The sequence below is a fragment of the Plecotus auritus genome, assembly GCF_963455305.1.
Source record: "Plecotus auritus genome assembly, chromosome: 2".
NCBI lineage: Eukaryota > Metazoa > Chordata > Mammalia > Chiroptera > Vespertilionidae > Plecotus > Plecotus auritus.
This window is the reverse complement of record NC_137771.1, coordinates 29551562-29568956: the sequence shown is the minus strand read 5'-3', so window position 1 is coordinate 29568956 and position 17395 is coordinate 29551562. Positions and strand designations below refer to the sequence as shown.

The 17395-nt window shown below is 55.2% G+C and overlaps 1 protein-coding gene across 11 annotated transcripts in view; it reads left to right on the top strand.

Annotated features, from left to right (window-relative positions):
* The window catches only part of PTPRF (protein tyrosine phosphatase receptor type F), an 82994-nt gene extending 68890 nt beyond the window's left edge, over positions 1-14104 (top strand). For 7 of the 11 annotated variants that reach the window (XM_080654523.1, XM_080654525.1, XM_080654532.1 and 4 more), the window contains 14 exons: positions 1040-1155; positions 4949-4981; positions 5765-5862; positions 8428-8551; positions 8717-8892; positions 9572-9691; positions 9888-10042; positions 10121-10406; positions 10511-10689; positions 10905-11031; positions 11283-11408; positions 11577-11731; positions 11823-11958; positions 12385-14104. In XM_080654523.1, coding sequence (XP_080510649.1) covers positions 1040-1155; positions 4949-4981; positions 5765-5862; positions 8428-8551; positions 8717-8892; positions 9572-9691; positions 9888-10042; positions 10121-10406; positions 10511-10689; positions 10905-11031; positions 11283-11408; positions 11577-11731; positions 11823-11958; positions 12385-12453 — 1900 coding nt within the window. In that variant the 3' untranslated portion in view covers positions 12454-14104. The remainder of the gene's footprint in view (positions 1-1039; positions 1156-4948; positions 4982-5764; positions 5863-8427; positions 8552-8716; positions 8893-9571; positions 9692-9887; positions 10043-10120; positions 10407-10510; positions 10690-10904; positions 11032-11282; positions 11409-11576; positions 11732-11822; positions 11959-12384) is intronic. The other 4 variants (XM_080654524.1, XM_080654529.1, XM_080654528.1 and 1 more) reach the window with 1 other exon arrangement.
* The last annotated feature ends 3291 nt before the right edge of the window (positions 14105-17395 follow it).

Below are 17395 nucleotides of genomic sequence, written 5' to 3'. Positions count from 1 at the left end.
CCTTGCCTGTCTTTCGGGACCTAGTAAACAAGAAAGGTAGGAGTCATTCCTTCTGTCTTCACACGCCTCCCCTTTCACTGATTATCCCGTGCATATTTCGGGCCCAGCAGGGAGGGGCGGTGCTTTGACTGGAAGCGTCCTAGCCTGTGGCTGTCCTGTCAGCTCAGCAGGCTCTGGGGCAGGCTCTGGCACTCTCTCCACTTGCACCCTGTACAAGGAACGCCCTTTCTCCAGGGCCCAGCCACAGCACAGACTTCCAATGCTTCCCCTGTGTGCACAGACTGGCTCTGAGCTCACGGAGCCCTCCACCAGGCTCCCTGTTCTGAGTTATCTAAGTGCTGCAGGAGACAGTCTTGTATGTATGCAAAGAGCACTGCTTGCAAGGCACTGGGGAAGTGTGTACCGCTACACACTCGTGCAAACTCACACAGGTCCTTCCCTCTAGACATACCCTTGTCTCCTGAGCAGAAGACGAGGTGCTTGTCAGCAGCTAGACCCCGTAGTCTGTCTCTGACCCTGTCCTTGTAGGCAGGGGAACTGAGGCCATCAAGGGAGGACTCTGCCGGCTAGGGTGATGCGCTCCCTGTCCTGCCCCTGCTGCTCTGAGCATTTACCCTGATACCGAGAATCAGACAGCTGGGGCCCAGCGCTCTGTGATGTTTGTGTATCTTATGTGCCGTTTGCATGTTTATTCCTGGTGGCTCCTGCTGTCTCAGCTGTGGCGGCCTTAGGGACAGCAGCTACTGCCCAACAGTGACCTGCCCTCTATCGGAAGGAGCCACCAGCCTCCGCAACCCCTTCTCCCTCGCTGCACCTCCCTCTATCCACTCCCCACTCCTGCTGTCTCCCCACCCCTACCCTGTGTTCTCCATGTCGAAGCTGCTCTGCCCCTGGCTCCCCTGTGCTCAGAGACTCCAGGAGGGGGCGGGCGGGGGACAGAGCCACGAACGCGGGGGCTCCGTGGCAGCCAGCCATACCATCCATCTCTATCCTCTGCCTGGACCTCGAGTTCTCACCAGCTGTCCTTCTGCCTCTTCAGGAAAAGGACCCACTCCCCATCGTCCAAGGACGAGCAGTCAATTGGGCTGAAGGACTCTTTGCTGGCCCACTCCTCCGACCCCGTGGAGATGCGCAGGCTCAACTACCAGACCCCAGGTAGGCAGTTCCTCCACCTGCCTGGCCAGCCCAGGCCTGCAGGTCCCTGGGGGCTTCACCGAGGGACCCTGGCCATATGCCCCATTTCCTGTTCCTCCTTTTTGCCCTTCTCCCTGTACCGTCCGCTTTGTTGCAGTGACTGAGGAGCCCCTATATCCAACAGCTGGACAGGCACTCTGGGCCCTAGGAGCTTGACGGGAGGCCCAGCTGTTTCGGGCCTGCCTTGTCTTTGGTCTGTCTGAATATGGGCTAGGGACCCTCACAGAGCCCACATCCCAGCCACGGGGTGGCCAGCACCTGCACTCTAGCCCCTCCACATAAAAGACGGGGTTGTTGGTAGAAAACGCTCCATCAGACACTTGTGGGATGGTGTGCCCACATGTGATTCTTCCTGGAGCTGGCCCCAGCTCTCCATGAGAGCACAGGGGCCCTGCACAGGGTTTGGTGTCGGCCCTTCCTTTCCCAGCCACCCTCACGTGGCTCCCGTGTTCCTCTGCCTGTCTTTCCCTCCCCGTGCCCCAGCATACACCTCTCCCCTGGGTGACACCTCCCAGACTACCCAGCCCCCACATAGGCCTCGGGGGGGGGGGGGCGGGTGCGGTCTCTCCTGGGCCCCAGAACCTCTCTGTGTCTTCCAGCATGACACCTCTCACGCTGGGCTGGAATCGCCTCCATGTCAGTCTGAGCTCTGTGGAGCCAGGAGCTGTGTCTGTTCACCCGCCACCTCTGGTCTTGTGGGCGCGGTGGGTTCTTGTTGAATGCCTGTGAAAGAAACACAGACAGCTGAACAGAAGCATGAACTAACACATCCACACAGGGTTTGTGTATACTCGAGCTAATTATTACTGCATATTAAATTACCCCAAAACTTAATGGCTTAAAACAACAATAATTATGTATTGTCTGTCACAGTCTTTGTGAGTCAGAGATTCAGACGGCAGCGCAGCGGGAACAGCTTGTCTCTATTCTAGAGTGTCTGGGCCCTCAGTTGGACGACTTGAAGTCTGGGAACTAGAATACTTTAAAGCAGGGGTCAGCAAACTATGGCCCACGGCCAGAGTCAGCCCACCACCTGTTTTTGCCAGTAAAGTTTTATTGGAACACAGCCATGCCCATTTACTTAGGCATTGTATAGAACAACTTTCACATTGCAACAGCAGAGTTAAGTTGATGTGGTAGATACGTTATGTCCACAAAACCAAAAATATTTATTCTCTGGGCTCCCTTACACCATGGTGACTGAGTTCAAGGGCACATGTCCTGAGAGAGAGAGACCCAGGCAGACCTAGCAGGCTGTTGCAACTTCGGTATCTGAGGAGTCACAGCTCCAGGATGCTGGGGCTCTGGAGGGCAAAGAACCTCCAGAGAGGGGATGCCACGCCATATGGTCATTAAGGGAGCAAACGGGGTGGGAGGGAGCTCTCATTGGTGGACATAGCACACGCAGGAGCAGCGCAGAGGCGTTGAGTGTTCTGCGACATTGGAACTGGGGTTATGGAGAACCCGGAGACGAACTGGAGGGTTCCATGGAGGTCCGGTCAGAGGAACCTGAGCAGCAGGTTCAGGAGTTTGGACTTCATCTTCAGGGGCCAGGGAGGCATTAAAGGTTTCAGCAGAGGATCGGCAGGGTCGCACTGTGCCCTGGAAATCTCATGGCTGCCATACACGCAGAACACAGGCTGCAGGGGGCAAAGGTGGGAGGGAGGCTGTTTAGAAGGCCACCGGGAAGTGATTGGTGCTGAGAGCCTGGGCTTGGAAAGGTGGCTGTGAGGTGGAGGGAAGGGTACTCAGAGGAGCGTGAAGGAAAAAGACCGGCAGCTGGGCTTGGGCTTGATTGCACGTGGGAGTGAGAAGTGGGGGGTGGGGGGCATGCAAAGATGGCTCCTGGTTTCTGGCTAGCAGTGAGGTGCGGGTTCCAGGCAGCAGCCGAGGCTGGGTCTGGACCTTCACACGGACATCCAGGCTGAAACCATGGATGCGGGAGATGCCAAGGAGCGTGCAGTGGTAAAAGCCTGGCGGTAGGGTAGGTGGGCGCTCCCAGGAGAAGGCGAGGGCAAGAGGGGGAAAGAGCAGCCAGGGAAGGAGGTGATGAAACGCCGAGGAAGGATGAGTGAAGAGTAGCCAAGGAGGTTAAGATGGAGCAACTAGAGCCCTGACTGGTTTGGCTCAATGGATAGAGCGTCAGCCTGCGGACTGAAGGGTCCCGGGTTCGATTCCGGTCAAGGGCGTGTACCTCGGTTGCGGGCACATCCCCAGTGGGGAATGTGCAGGAGGCAGCTGATCAATGTTTCTCTCTCATTGATGTTTCTAGCTCTCTATCCCTCTCCCTTCCTCTCTATAAAAAATCAATAAAATGTATATTTTTTTAAAAAAGATGGAGCAACTAGAGATAGAGAACAGGAGGACAGCATCCCTGAAGCCGGGGTGGCGAGGGCTGTGCGGGAGGGGACTTGGTGATTTAGAGTGGCCGGAGACCCAGAGGAGGGACCATTGGCTTTGGCAGTTGGCCCCTTGGGGAGAGCATGGTGACTGAATCCTGAGGGCAGAAGCGTCCAGTGATTTCCATCAGTGAGCGGGGAAGGAGCAAGTGGAGAAGCCTCTTTCAGAGGCTAAGTGTGAAGGACGGGATGGGCAGGAGCGCGCAAGGGAGGAGAGAGAGGTGCGATCCTTTCCAATATGGCATTGTTTATGGACAGTGGTCATTTGAGTGAGCATTTGTGACGCAGGGTCCAAGCCCTGGGGGAGGGGTATGATTTAGCCTGGGAAAGGGGGGTGGGGGATGCCTTTGAGCTCCAGGCCAGGAGGGTGGGGGCGGGTGAGGGTGGTGTAGGGAACATGCTGCTGGCATTCTCAGCCCAAGGCCTGTTTTCTCCAGGATGAGAGGCAGTGGTTAGAGCAAGGTCATGAGAGAAGCCGTGGCCTGGGTGTGCGTGCCTGGGAGGATTGCTGAGCAGCCGGAGGGCCCAGGGGACAGCTCCTGAATTCCTGTGACTGCAGGGGCCGAGGGAAATGGCGGGATCTGAGAGGAAAGGAGGGATGAAGAAGAGGCTGGCAGTGGTGTTAAAGGCCAAGTGCAGGAGGCGGGGGCCAGAAGGACGGGAGGCTGTAGCCCGGGTCAGACAGTGGGAAGGGGCATGGCGAGCGTCACCAAAAATCTGAAGGTCAAGGAACTGCGGCTGCTGGCTGGAGACGACAGCGCCGAGTGAACCAGGGGCAGTGGGGGCAGTGGGAACGGCTGCACTCTCCACAGCTCACGGTTTTTTTCATTCAGTAAACGTTAATTTTTTTTCTCTTATCACTTAATGTTTCTTCCGAAAATAAATGTTTTCAGCCCCACAGAAAAGCTGCAGGAGGGACCCGGCAGCTGCACGTCCTCGTGCAGACTGACCCTTTGTTTCTTGCCATATGCGCCTCATCTCTGCATAAAAGCACACTTTGCTTTTGCCAAATCCTCTGAAAATAGCCAAGGTCTAATTTTATTACCAGAGGGGACAAGGGTTGATTTGGACCAAGAATGTAGTCATAAAAAGAGGCTTCCCAGGCCCCTGGGAGTTGAGAGCACTGGGCTCTGGGTGGGAAGTCTGTCTGTTCCTCTGGAGGCAGGAGGCCCGTGCGGGACTGGCTTTGCTGCCCCTGGTCCTCCTCTTCCTCCTCCTCCTCCTCCTCCTGCCCTCCCAAGCCCCCTGAGCCCCTTCACCATGTCACCGCCCCTCCGCTGAGTCCCACCGTGATGTGACCAGAGAAGGTTAACCAGCTTTCTTCTCTTGCCCTGCTGTGTTTTTTTTCTCTGCAGGTTCCAGTGCCCCCAGTTGCCCGAATATCTCAAGTTAGTTTTCCAAGTTCCCATGTTTGGGGCCTACTCTGGCTTCCGTATCTTTCCTCTACTTTTCTCACCCAGTCACCCCCCTTCTCCCTTGATTTCTTCTCTCCTTTCCTCTCTTTTTTTTTCCCCTTCTCGCTGTCTCATCTTTCCCCTTCTCCATCCTCCTTCTCCCCTCTCTGTTTCCTTCAGTTTTGTGTTCCCTCCCACTGGCCCCATCTCTGAGTCTCCGCCTCTCTGGCCTCCAGCCTCAATCTGACACTTTTCTGTCTCCCTGTCTCTACATCTCCTCCTCACCTCTGCTTCTCTCTCCGTGTTCTTCCATGTCACTGTGCCATGTCTCTGTACTTCGTGATCACTCCATCCACATGCTTGATGCTGGGGCGATGATGTCACGGAGTCTCCCATGGTGACCCACGCCAGTGAGGGGCAGGAGGGCTGCCCACGGGGGGGATGCAGGCTGAAGAAGCCCACCACCCCCGCCTGGGAGGGAGGAAGCCTCTCACCCCTCTTGAGAACCCACCAGGTGGGGCCCTGGTGCCCCCACTCAGCGCCGCGTCACACAGACATGCTCCCACATGCTCACGGCGCACACACTCCCTCTCTGTCCTCTCCCCACCTCCGGCCACTGTGTGCTCTGCCATCCTGTCGCCGCATGTGCCGCTGTCTCCATGCCACCAGTGCTGAGTGCTCCATGGTCACACGTTCACATGTGCACATACATGCATTGGAGCTGTCTCTGCCACCTCGCTCAGGCCTCATGCTAACTCAGCCTGTGTGTGCCCCCAGGTATGCGAGACCACCCGCCCATCCCCATCACTGACCTCGCGGACAACATTGAGCGCCTCAAAGCCAACGATGGCCTCAAGTTCTCCCAGGAGTATGAGGTGAGACGTCCCCACCCCGGCCATGTGCCTGGCCCCACGCCAGCTTCTCTCCTGCCTCAGGTCCCAGCTTTGGGTCAGGGGCTTCAGGCTTCCCCAGAGCACGCCAGCAGTGGCAAGTCAGGAACTCAGCTACTCGGGTGCTGGGCCTGGCCGCGGCCCTTCCAGCACTCCAGGTCTGGACACTCAGACACATGCCCAGATGCTCACAGAGGCAGGCTAAAGGTCACACACACACAGATCAATGATAATGGCTGCCATGTACCAAGAACTTACTCTGGGCCAGCACTGGGTTGAGTACTTTCCATGCATCATTGCATTTAGTCCTTTCCACAATCCTGTGAAATGTGTATTGTTATTAAGCCATCTTACAGAGGAGGAAGCTGAGGCTGAGGGGGCAAGTGGCTTGCCCAAGGTCAAACAGGTGATGGGTGGTAGAGCCAGGATTCACACCCACGCCTTCCTGACACTCACAGGCACAGCCTGTGCCCTGCACAAGCATGTACTCACGTGTTATCAGAGCTGCACAGATCACAGAGATGGGGAGTCAGGGAACTCAGCTCAGGCTGCACAAACCCTCCTGTCGGGGCCCTCCACATGCGCCCTGCACTCTGGCCTTGACTCCTGCCTGCTGGAGGCTCAGACTTCTGAGCACTGTTCCCTGGGCCTGGGGTCTGAGGGCTTTCAAGTTGCCCAGCTGGGGGTGCTTTGCTAGTGAAGGTGATAATAGAGCCCCGCCCCTCTGAGGAGCACAGAGGGAGCTGTCCCTGTGGCTCAGCCCCAGTTCCTCTGCTGCTGGCACAGATCTCGCCTGCAATTAACCCTCTACCAGTGAGGGATGAAGCGGTGAGAGAAGGGCAGGCTCAGCCCAGCCTGGGCGTTTGCTCCGCTCTGGTCAAATGTCCATCCTCAGCTGCGTCCACCCTCACCGTGGGCACCACGATTCCCTTTCCACAGGCTGTGAGCCAGGCAGATTACAAGGGGTGTGTCCGGGCTCTGCAGAGGATGCTGAGCTTGGCAGACAGACTGAGGCACATGTCTGCCATAAGGCAAGCTTGCTGCCTCTGCCTGTGGAGCACCCTGGGGCCTGCTTTGCATAAGGTCCTGCTTCGAGGGTAACAAACCCAGCGAGTTAGGCTCCCTGCCTTCAGTTTTGCAGCTGGCCAGGAAGGCCTTCCATAGCCTTCAGCCCATACACGTTAAGTTCCATGTCCCATACCTGCCCTTCCTCCCAACAAAGCTCTGTGCCCCCCTCTCCAGGCTGTGTGTCTCCCCTTCCACCTTCTGCCCCCTTTCCTCCTCCAGCATGAGCTTTCCTTGCAAGACCCTCTTCCTTCAGGAAGCTTTCTCTGGCTACCCTGGCCTGCCCAGGGCTTTCCCTCTGCGAGGGTCCCATAGTTCTGTTACCTTTAATGGTCGGTCAGTCATTCACTCATTGTCAAGCACCTGCCCTGTGCCATCCCTGTGCTGGGTGCTGGGATATGGAGACAAATGGCCTCAGGGAGCTCATTCACTGGGGAAGTGAGTGCAGACAGATAATCAACATGGAATAGAACGATGTGCCTTGTAAATGTGGCGGACATGTGTAGGGAAGGGGGGCTGAGAGGTGGATTGTGCTGAGGGGACTTACGGAAGGGGTACAGGCTGCCCTGGGGAGAGTCACAGGCTGGCTCCAAAACATGGAGAACATCGTGTGCTGAAAACCGGATTGTATCCATCTGTAAAAAGAGGGTAATTATAGAACCTGCTTCATGGAAGGATTAGATGAGGGAATACATGCAAAGTGCTTAGATCAGTGCCAAGCAGGCAGTAAGTCCTCGCTAAGATTGAGCTGTTATTATTATCATCGTCTGAGGTGAGGCAAGGAGGAGCCGTGGAAGTCATTAAGCAGGAAATTGGTCATCAGATCTGCGTTGTGTAAGGAAGGAGACTGCTGGCTGTTTAGACTGGAGGTCCAGGGGAGACTCTACACTGCAAGCTGGGTTATGGGAGCTCCAGCACGTGGGTGTAAGGTCCTGCGAGCCAATGAAATCACTCAGGAAAGGTTGTACAGTCAGAGAGGGCCTGGGAAGGAACCCGGAAAGAGCCCTGTGTCCTGCCTACAGAAAAGCAGGTGAAAGGGGAGGAGGCAGAAGAAACAGCCAGAGAGGTAGGAGAGCCAGACAGAGCCTTGTGGTGGATGTCCAGAGCCTTGGGCAGTGGCAGGTACTACAGGGCTGGCTGCCTCGGCTTCCTCTCGTTCTATGCTCGTTACATTAGTTGGGTGCAGGGCCTGAGGGAGTTTCCCCTGCCCTCACCTCACCCCCAGTCGCTCTCCAGGCAGGGGCTGTGTTCCATGGCCAGAAGAGGCTTTGGTTCTTTACCTCCCTGACAAGTGATGTGGCAGCCCCTGAACTTCATGGCTGGGCAGCTGGAGTTCACCCTTCACTGGAACCGTGGACAGAGGGGCTGGCTGTGGCCTAGGAGTGAAATGGGATGTGGGCACCACCTGAAGGCTGAGTCCCTCTTGGGGGCAGTAGGGAGACCTCAGCTCTTACCCACTCCACCTGCCTCCTCCATTCTCTGCAGTCCATTGACCCTGGACAGCAGTTCACATGGGAGAATTCAAACCTGGAGGTAAACAAGCCCAAGAACCGCTACGCAAATGTCATTGCCTACGACCACTCTCGTGTCATCCTTACCTCCATCGATGGTGAGCCAGGGGCGAGCCCTTCCCATCCCCTGCTCTCCTCCTTGCTGGCTGGGGTGATCGTTCATTCTACAGAAGAGGCCCACGAGTCCTGGGGTGCACTGAGTTGTGGTGGGTGGGGACGGGGACCCTAGGATAATGCCCTCCCATGTCCCTTCCTATCCACAGGCGTCCCGGGCAGCGACTACATCAACGCCAACTACATCGATGGCTACCGCAAGCAGAATGCCTACATTGCCACACAGGGCCCACTGCCCGAGACCATGGGCGATTTCTGGCGGATGGTGTGGGAACAGCGCACAGCCACTGTGGTCATGATGACGCGGCTGGAGGAGAAGTCCCGGGTAAGATTGGGCAGGGCTCTGCCAGGAGGTGGGGTGGGAAATAGCCACCAGATGACTCGAGCACCTTTTGTGTCCCTGTGGGACGAAGTTCCCCAGGGGAATTCCCAAGTGCTGTTGTTTTCCTGAGGTATTACTGTGGTCCCCAGACACCAGTGGGTTCCTAGGATGTTAATATATTGCACCAGATGCTACATTTTCTGAAAACATGTGTATGTTCCCCAGTTGCTGGCATGTTCCGGGATGTTCACGTGTTCCCCAGATGCTGGATGTTCCTGGGGCATTAACACATCTCCAAGTTAATTAGTGGAAAGAGCCACTGTTATCTGCTTTTGCACTGCAAAGCATTGACTGGAACGTAAAATTTACAGAGCTTGAAAATGGCACATAAACATTATGGGTAAATTTGGCAGAAAATGTGCCTGGTGCGATCTGGTCATGAATAAATAAATTTCAATTACGGCCCCCATTCCCCCGGCAAGGGCAGGGTTGGCGACGTAGTGTGAGAACCTGCTGTGGGGCCCCAAGAGATTTGGGGTGAGGGGGTGGCATAATGGATCTGAGAGCTTGGGTGGGGAACCTTATATCCTCCCACCCTGCTTCTGCCCCAGGGCCCCTGTCCCTCCGAGCTTTTGGGCGCTTCCAAACACCCTTGCACCCCGCCTTGCTTGTCCCTTTGCAGGTGAAGTGCGATCAGTACTGGCCGGTCCGTGGCACTGAAACCTACGGCCTCATCCAGGTGACTCTGCTGGACACGGTGGAGCTGGCCACGTACACTGTGCGCACCTTTGCACTCCACAAGGTATGGGCCTGTCCCAGTGCTTCTCTGAGCGTGGTGTGCCAGGCGGGCGAGCGGGAACTCAGCGTTGGAGGTTGGGGCTCGGAAGTCGGCTCAGACACGTGGGAGTGCACTGTGGTGGCCAGCACTGCGTCACTCTGCCCTGAGCCTGTGCAGGCACACTCCTCATCACACATTCTCTCCCCACCCTTCTCCCCAGAGTGGCTCCAGTGAGAAGCGGGAGCTGCGTCAGTTCCAGTTCATGGCCTGGCCAGACCACGGAGTTCCCGAGTACCCGACCCCCATTCTGGCCTTCCTTCGGCGCGTCAAGGCCTGCAACCCGCTAGACGCAGGGCCCATGGTGGTGCACTGCAGGTGAGTGGGACAGCGCCACCAAGGGGCGGGGTAGGAGGTGGGTGGACCTGTGCCCCAAGCCGAGCCCGTGTCCTGCAGCGCGGGTGTGGGCCGCACGGGCTGCTTCATCGTGATCGACGCCATGCTGGAGCGCATGAAGCATGAGAAGACGGTTGACATCTACGGCCACGTGACGTGCATGCGATCCCAGCGCAACTACATGGTGCAGACAGAGGACCAGTACGTGTTCATCCACGAGGCGCTGCTGGAGGCCGCCACGTGCGGACACACAGAGGTGCCCGCCCGCAACCTCTACGCCCACATCCAGAAGCTGGGCCAAGTGCCTCCTGGGGAGAGTGTGACCGCCATGGAGCTCGAGTTCAAGGTGGGCCAAGGGCTGGGCCTGGATTGGGTCATGGGGATGAGTCCATCCCCCCTCCCCCCTCCGCCCCCGGAAGCCAGGCCTGACCAGTCCCTCCCTCTCGCTAGTTGCTGGCCAGCTCCAAGGCCCACACATCCCGCTTCATCAGCGCCAACCTGCCCTGCAACAAGTTCAAGAACCGCCTGGTGAACATCATGCCCTATGAGTTGACCCGAGTGTGCCTGCAGCCCATCCGGGGTGTGGAGGGCTCTGACTACATCAATGCCAGCTTCCTGGATGGCTACAGGTTAGCATACTTGTGTCTGCCCACCACACTCTATGGGTGCCTAGGCCTGGCTGGCTGGCTGGCTGGGGGTACAACAGAGTAGGGCCAGCCCAGAAGGTTAGAGTGGGCTTCCCGGAGGAGGGGTGATCTGAGTGGGGCCCCAAGAGACTATGCAGTCTTGGGGAGACTCGGGGAGCACAGCACCTCCAGCATATCCAGTCTTATGTCCACCCCAGACAGCAAAAGGCCTACATAGCCACACAGGGGCCTCTGGCAGAGAGCACCGAGGACTTCTGGCGCATGCTCTGGGAGCACAACTCCACCATCATCGTCATGCTGACCAGGCTTCGGGAGATGGGCAGGGTGAGCCCACCCCCAGGGACCTTCTGATACCTGGGAGCATACCAGCCACCTCCTCACTCTTCTCTCCTCTCATTCCCAGCCTCCCATCAGCATAACCTCTGATCTCCTCTCCCTCCCTCCTCCGCCCCCCCCAGCCCCCCCCCCCCCCAGTTATCACCACCTTAGGGGTCCTGCCTCAGAATCCTCTGATACTGGGAGCCCCCTCCTTTTTCCTCCCCACCTGATCATGGTGACGGGCCCTTTGTCCACAGGAGAAATGCCACCAGTACTGGCCAGCAGAGCGCTCTGCTCGCTACCAGTACTTTGTTGTTGACCCGATGGCTGAGTACAACATGCCACAGTATATCCTGCGTGAGTTCAAGGTCACGGACGCCCGGGTGAGTTTGGACAGGGGAGCATGTCTGTAACTGCCTGAACACATGGGCGGGGACTGCCTGCTTGGTGCCCTGGCTCCCAGGGTGCTTACCTGGTCATCATGCTACCCTCCTGGTCTGGTGGGGCTGCAGCCTGAGGCACTAACCCTGTTCCCTTCCTGCCCCTCCCAGGATGGGCAGTCGAGGACAATCCGACAGTTCCAGTTCACAGACTGGCCAGAGCAGGGTGTGCCCAAGACCGGGGAGGGCTTTATTGACTTCATTGGGCAGGTGCACAAGACCAAGGAGCAGTTTGGGCAGGACGGGCCCATCACGGTGCACTGCAGGTGGGACCTGCCCCTGGAGGGCTGGGCAGGGGCCGGGGTGGCCTACGGGCCTGGTAGATTGGGCCCCTGACCCAACGCTGTCCCTAAGCAGTGCTGGCGTGGGCCGCACCGGGGTGTTCATCACTCTGAGCATCGTCCTGGAGCGGATGCGCTACGAGGGTGTGGTGGACATGTTCCAGACCGTGAAGACCCTGCGCACACAGCGCCCGGCCATGGTGCAGACGGAGGTACGTGGGCCAGTGCATGAGCACACCGCCGACACTGACCATGGCAAGTTCTGCCTGGGCCTCTAGGGCAGGATGGCTGTGGGAGCACAACTCCACCATAGGACGAGCTCCTCATTCAGCAGCTCTGCACTGAGCACCAGTAGTGGCTCTGGCTCTGGCTAGGGTTGGTTGGACATAGCAGTCCCTACAGGGTAGACTCGGGGCAGTAGGTGGATGTGGGCAGTGGGGAAGGGAGCAAGAGATGAGCCTTCAGGGATTCTTTCAAGCCCTCTGGATACTGCCTGGGGCAGAGGTCTGGGGCCAGCATCTGCTCTTGGCCAGCAGAGGCTAAGCCCATGGCCCACCGGCTGCAGTGTGAGTGCCCTTGGCAGTATGTTGGGGAACCCACGGGCACTGCCCGTGCTCACCATGCCCCTGTTCCGGCAGGACCAGTACCAGCTGTGCTACCGTGCAGCCTTGGAGTACCTCGGCAGCTTTGACCACTATGCAACGTAACTACCGCCCCCTCTCCTTCGCCGCCCCTGCCTAGGGGCTCCGGAGGGGACCAGCTCCTCTGAGCCATACCGACCATCATCCAGCCCTCCTGCACGGATGCCGTTGCTGACAGAGCACAGCCCCTGGGATCACAGCGTTTCAGGAACATTCCCACACCAAACAGAGAGCCCAGAGCCCGCTAGCCACTGGGTGGGCCGGCAGGCAGGCGCGGCAGCCGTCTCTGTCCACCAGGCCCGCCCGGAGCCCACTCCGAACTCTCTGCTCCGCTGTCGCATTTCTCATGCTTCTTCTCATGGGGTGGGGATGGGACAAAGCCTCTTTTTATACATTAAGTGGAGCAGACTGAGGGATTCTAGCCTCTTCTCTCTGATGTTTCCTTTTGCAAATTCTTAACTGCAGAATGGGCTGCCATGGGGGTTGGGGTGTAGTCTACTTTCTGTTTTGAGTTACTTGGATCCTTTCTTGTGTAACTTTTACTGCTGAAGGACGATCATGCCTTCTTCGTGCGTGTGGAGCCGGGGCCGCCAGCCTACGCGGGGGCCTCACCGCTCCGCTGCTCTTCCAGGCCTTCAGACAAGATCTTGTTTCAGCCAAATGCAGGGAACACTTTTTTTGGTTTTTTTTGTTTTGTTTCTCCTTAAGAGCCTTATTTTAGGCCCCACAGACAGTGGTGGGCGAGGAAGAGATAGGAAACACTCAGCCCAGTCATCTATTCCAGTGTGTGTGTAACGTTCACAGCCCAGAACCCCAGACTTGTCGGGGGAGCCTGGCAAGGCGTTCCTCATCACCATCGTGTTTGCAAAGGTTAAAAAAAGCAACAACAAAAAACAAAAACAACAATCCAAAAAATCAAAAAAAAAACAAAAAAAAAAAAAACACAAGGAAATAAAGAGAGTCCTTTCCTGGCCTCTGCTTCAAACCCCTGAGAGGGGAGGCGGCTCGGTGCCCCTGGGGCTCCCTGCGAGCTGCCAGGCTGACCTCAGGGCCCGCGGAGGCTGGCGTTTGTCCCCAGCACTGCGGGGTGGGTGCGGTGTGGTGGGAGGCTGTGGGTCTGGCCATGTGGCCGAAGCAGTTGGCACAGGTCAGGGTGTGTGCCACACCCTGCACACCTCAGGGCCAAGCAGGCGCACGGCTGGCCCTTCAGGTCCAGGCCAGGAGGCCTGGCAGCACATGTCTGTTCTCAGAAGGGGCCAGATGATTTTCCTCCCTGGTTTGCAGCTATTTTCAAAGCCCATGAGAATTGCTCTTTTCCACTCCTTCACGATGCCCTCAGAAACCAATGTGGCAAGACTACTGGACTTTTCTCAATGGTACTATAATCAATCCTTATAATCCTGGCTTGCTGAGGGGCAGGGAGAGGGCCTCTTCCTCTGGGCAGCACTATCTAGATAGGGAAGTGGGGGCGGGGAAGGGTGCATAGCTGTTTTAGCTGAGGGACGTGAAGCAGACGTCCCAAGATCTAGCTAGGCTCGGTCAAGATCAACAATCCAGGGTTGGTAATGTTGGATGCGACATTCATTTTTACCTTGTGGATGCTAGTGCTGTAGAGTTCACTGTTGTACACAGTCTGTTTTCTATTTGTTAAGAAAACTACAGCATCATTGCATAAATCTTGATGGTAATAAATTTGAATAATCAGATTTCTTACAAACCCGGCCTTTGTCTCAGCTCTTTCTGGAACCAGAGTCTGGCCTCTGTAAGTCAATACCTAGGAGTAGGTTCTGGTGACTTCCTGCTCCTAAGGAGATAGGGAGGCTGTCCTGAGGGTTTGTCACAAGGTGGACGCTCAGCATGGTGCTCCGTCTCTGAGAGGAGAGGTTACAGACCCAGAAGACGGAGCCCCGCTGCCTGTAAAGAGTCCCCCACGTGGGAGCACTCCCGGATTGGGAATATACATACCCTTGCCTCTCCTCACCCTTAGGATAGCGTGCGTCCCCACGTCAGAGGTACTGGGACTCCCACTTCCAGGTGCCACACTCTCTTTCCCATTACCTGCCTCTCTGCTTCCCCACTGCCACTGTGGCCGTGGAGGCTGTGACAATATGGAAATTGGCCAGTGAGGATTCTTGTCATTCTTGCAATGTAGATACTGGGCATGGTGTGGCCTTCTGGCCCCTGGATGCAGCAGTATCCACTCATTGAGTCCTGTGGCCGCTCCACTAGTGATCAGACAAGTCCTATCATGTTGTCAAACCCTGGAACTTCTGGGGACACTGAAATGAATGAGACCCAGAACAAGTGGGGAAGAAAAATACATGAGTTGGCAATGACCAGACTGTAGGCAATCATGATGAGCCCACCACAGATGCTGTGGGTGCACTGAGGCAGCACCTGACCTCTGTAGCAGGGTCAAGGAAGGCTTCCTGGAGGAGGTGATGTAAGGTGGATTCTGAGTGTTCATAAGGTGAGTGATGGATACCTTTATTTCTTATTTCACCACTCCAAGTCCCCTTCCATCACCACTTCCATCACCACTTACCCCCCTTCACCCTCCATTCTCTCCCCCTCCACCCCTTTCCCTCTGGTAATCATACTGTTGTCTGTGCCTATGAACAGCTGTCAGTCTGTTCTCTGTATGAGTGTTTCTATTTTGTTCATTTTGTTCATTAGGTTCCACATATAAGTGAGATCAGATGGTACTTGTCTTTCCCTCACTGACTGGCTTATTTCACTTAGCAACCAGTTAGCACCCAGTCAGGGAAAGACGTGTAATCCTCACAGCACAGTATACAGGGTGGGTCCTATTATGCTCATTGTGTAGATGAGAAAATAAGGGTTCATCCACTCATTCATCACAGACTTAGTGAGCATTTGCTGTGTGCTGGTCCTATCGGTGAGCTGAACAAAGACTAATGCCCTCGTGGCATTTACACCCGAGTAAGATGAAACACGATGCGTGTGAAAAACCAGTACGGTTGTTAGAAAGTGAGAAGTGGGGGATTAGGAGGAATCAGGCACATGGGGAAGGTTTGATTTTTAGGGTGGTCAGAGGAAGCCTTATTGAAGCAATGGGATTTGAAGAAAGACGTGAAGCTGCTGAGAGATTTTGCCTAAACACCTTCAAACTGAGCATCCAGGCCAAGGGAGCAGATGGAGCCAAATCCCTGCCTGGGCGGCCATGTGCCCGAGGTGTGGAGGCTGGTGTGGCTGTAGCTGTGAGCATGTGAGCAGGGGGTGAGAAAGTAGTGGGGGATAAGGTCAGAGAGGAAATGGCAGAAATCCAGGTGTGAGTAGGTTATATCTTGGAGGTGGAATTAATGGTTTGCTTATGGAGTGGATGAGAGAAAGAGGAGTCAAGGTTGACCCCACGGTTTTGGCCTGAGCAACTCGAAGGATGAGGTTGCCATTTATGGAGCTGGAGAGGGCAGGCCAATAGGGCTGAGTCACCTACTCCAGGCTCCTAACTGGAACGTGGAGTTGCCATCACTCGGTCACTCCACACTACTGCCTCCTACTTTTAGCTGGAAACAGAGTCAGGTGCATTGAGAAAAAATATTTGGAAGGAAATACACCAAGAGTTGTGAGGTTGGGTGATTCCTTTCTTTGTAATTTTCCTAAAGTTCTGTAAAGAATTAATAGCACCCAAAAAGAAAAGAATTAATAGCAGTTTCTTTTTTTAAAAAAATATATTTTATTGATTTTTTACAGAGAGGAAGGGAGAAGGATAGAGAGTTAGAAACATCAATGAGAGAGAAGCATCGATCAGCTGCCTCCTGCACACTCCCTACTGGGGATGTGCCCGCAACCAAGGTACATGCCCTTGACTGGAATCGAACCTGGGACCCTTGAGTCCGCAGGCCAACGCTCTATCCACTGAGCCAAACTGGTTAGGGCAGAATTAATAGCACTTTCATTTCTAAAGTGACAAACTTTTAAAGTTATACAATGTTTTAAAAACAAAAATCTTTCAAAACAGGATAGAAGTTGTAAAACATTACAGGATAGAAGTTGTAAAACATCCCATTCTCTCCCTGTTCCCCAGCTCCCTGGAGGGAGTCACAGTTTAGTCTGTATTCTTCTGGGCATTTTCTATGAATATACAAACATGTTTATAAACTTTATTTTTTACACGAGAATCATGTTACTCATATCTTTCTGCAAATTGCCCTTTTCATTTAAGTATTGTGAGTTTCAGTGCCTCATTTTTTAAGCTGCTACATACTCTTCTGTTATCGATGTGCCATAGGTTTTTGTTTGTTTGTTTGTTTTCCTATATGTTTTTATTGCTTTTAGAGACGAAGGGAGAGATAAACAGCCATGGGCTGCCTCCTGCACGCCACCTACTGGGGATCCATCCTGCAAGCCGGGCGTGTGCCCTGACTAGGAATCGAACTGGTGACTTCTCTGTATAGGACAATGATGCTCAACGAACTGAGCCATACAGGCCACGGCCCATAATTTTTTTAAGTGGTTATCTTCATAGATTTTGTTGTTGTTAATCCTCACCTGAGGATATTTTTCCATTGATTTTTAGAGAGAGTGGAAGGGAGAGGGAAAGACAGAGAGAAACATCGATGTGGGAGGGACACATAGATTGGTTGCCTCCTGCGCATGCCCCAACCAGGGTCGGGGATTGAGCCTGCAACTGAGGTATGTGCCCTTGACTGGAATCGAACTCAGGACTCTTCAGTCTGCAGGCTGATGCTCTATCCACTGAGCCAAACTGGCTAAGACCATTGTAGCTTTTTTATTTAAAAAATGGATGCACATGATAAAACAGGTAAAAATAATTCAGTCTTGCCCTAGCTGGTTTGGCTCAGTGGATAGAGTGTTGGCCTGCGGACTGAGGGGTCCTGGGTTTGATTCTGGCCAAGGGCACATGCCCGAGTTGCGGGCCCGTTCCCCCCACCCCCAGTAGGGGGCATGACGGAGGCAGCCAGTCAATGATTCTCATTGATGTTTCTATCTCTCTATCCCTCTCCCTTCCTCTCTGAAATCAATT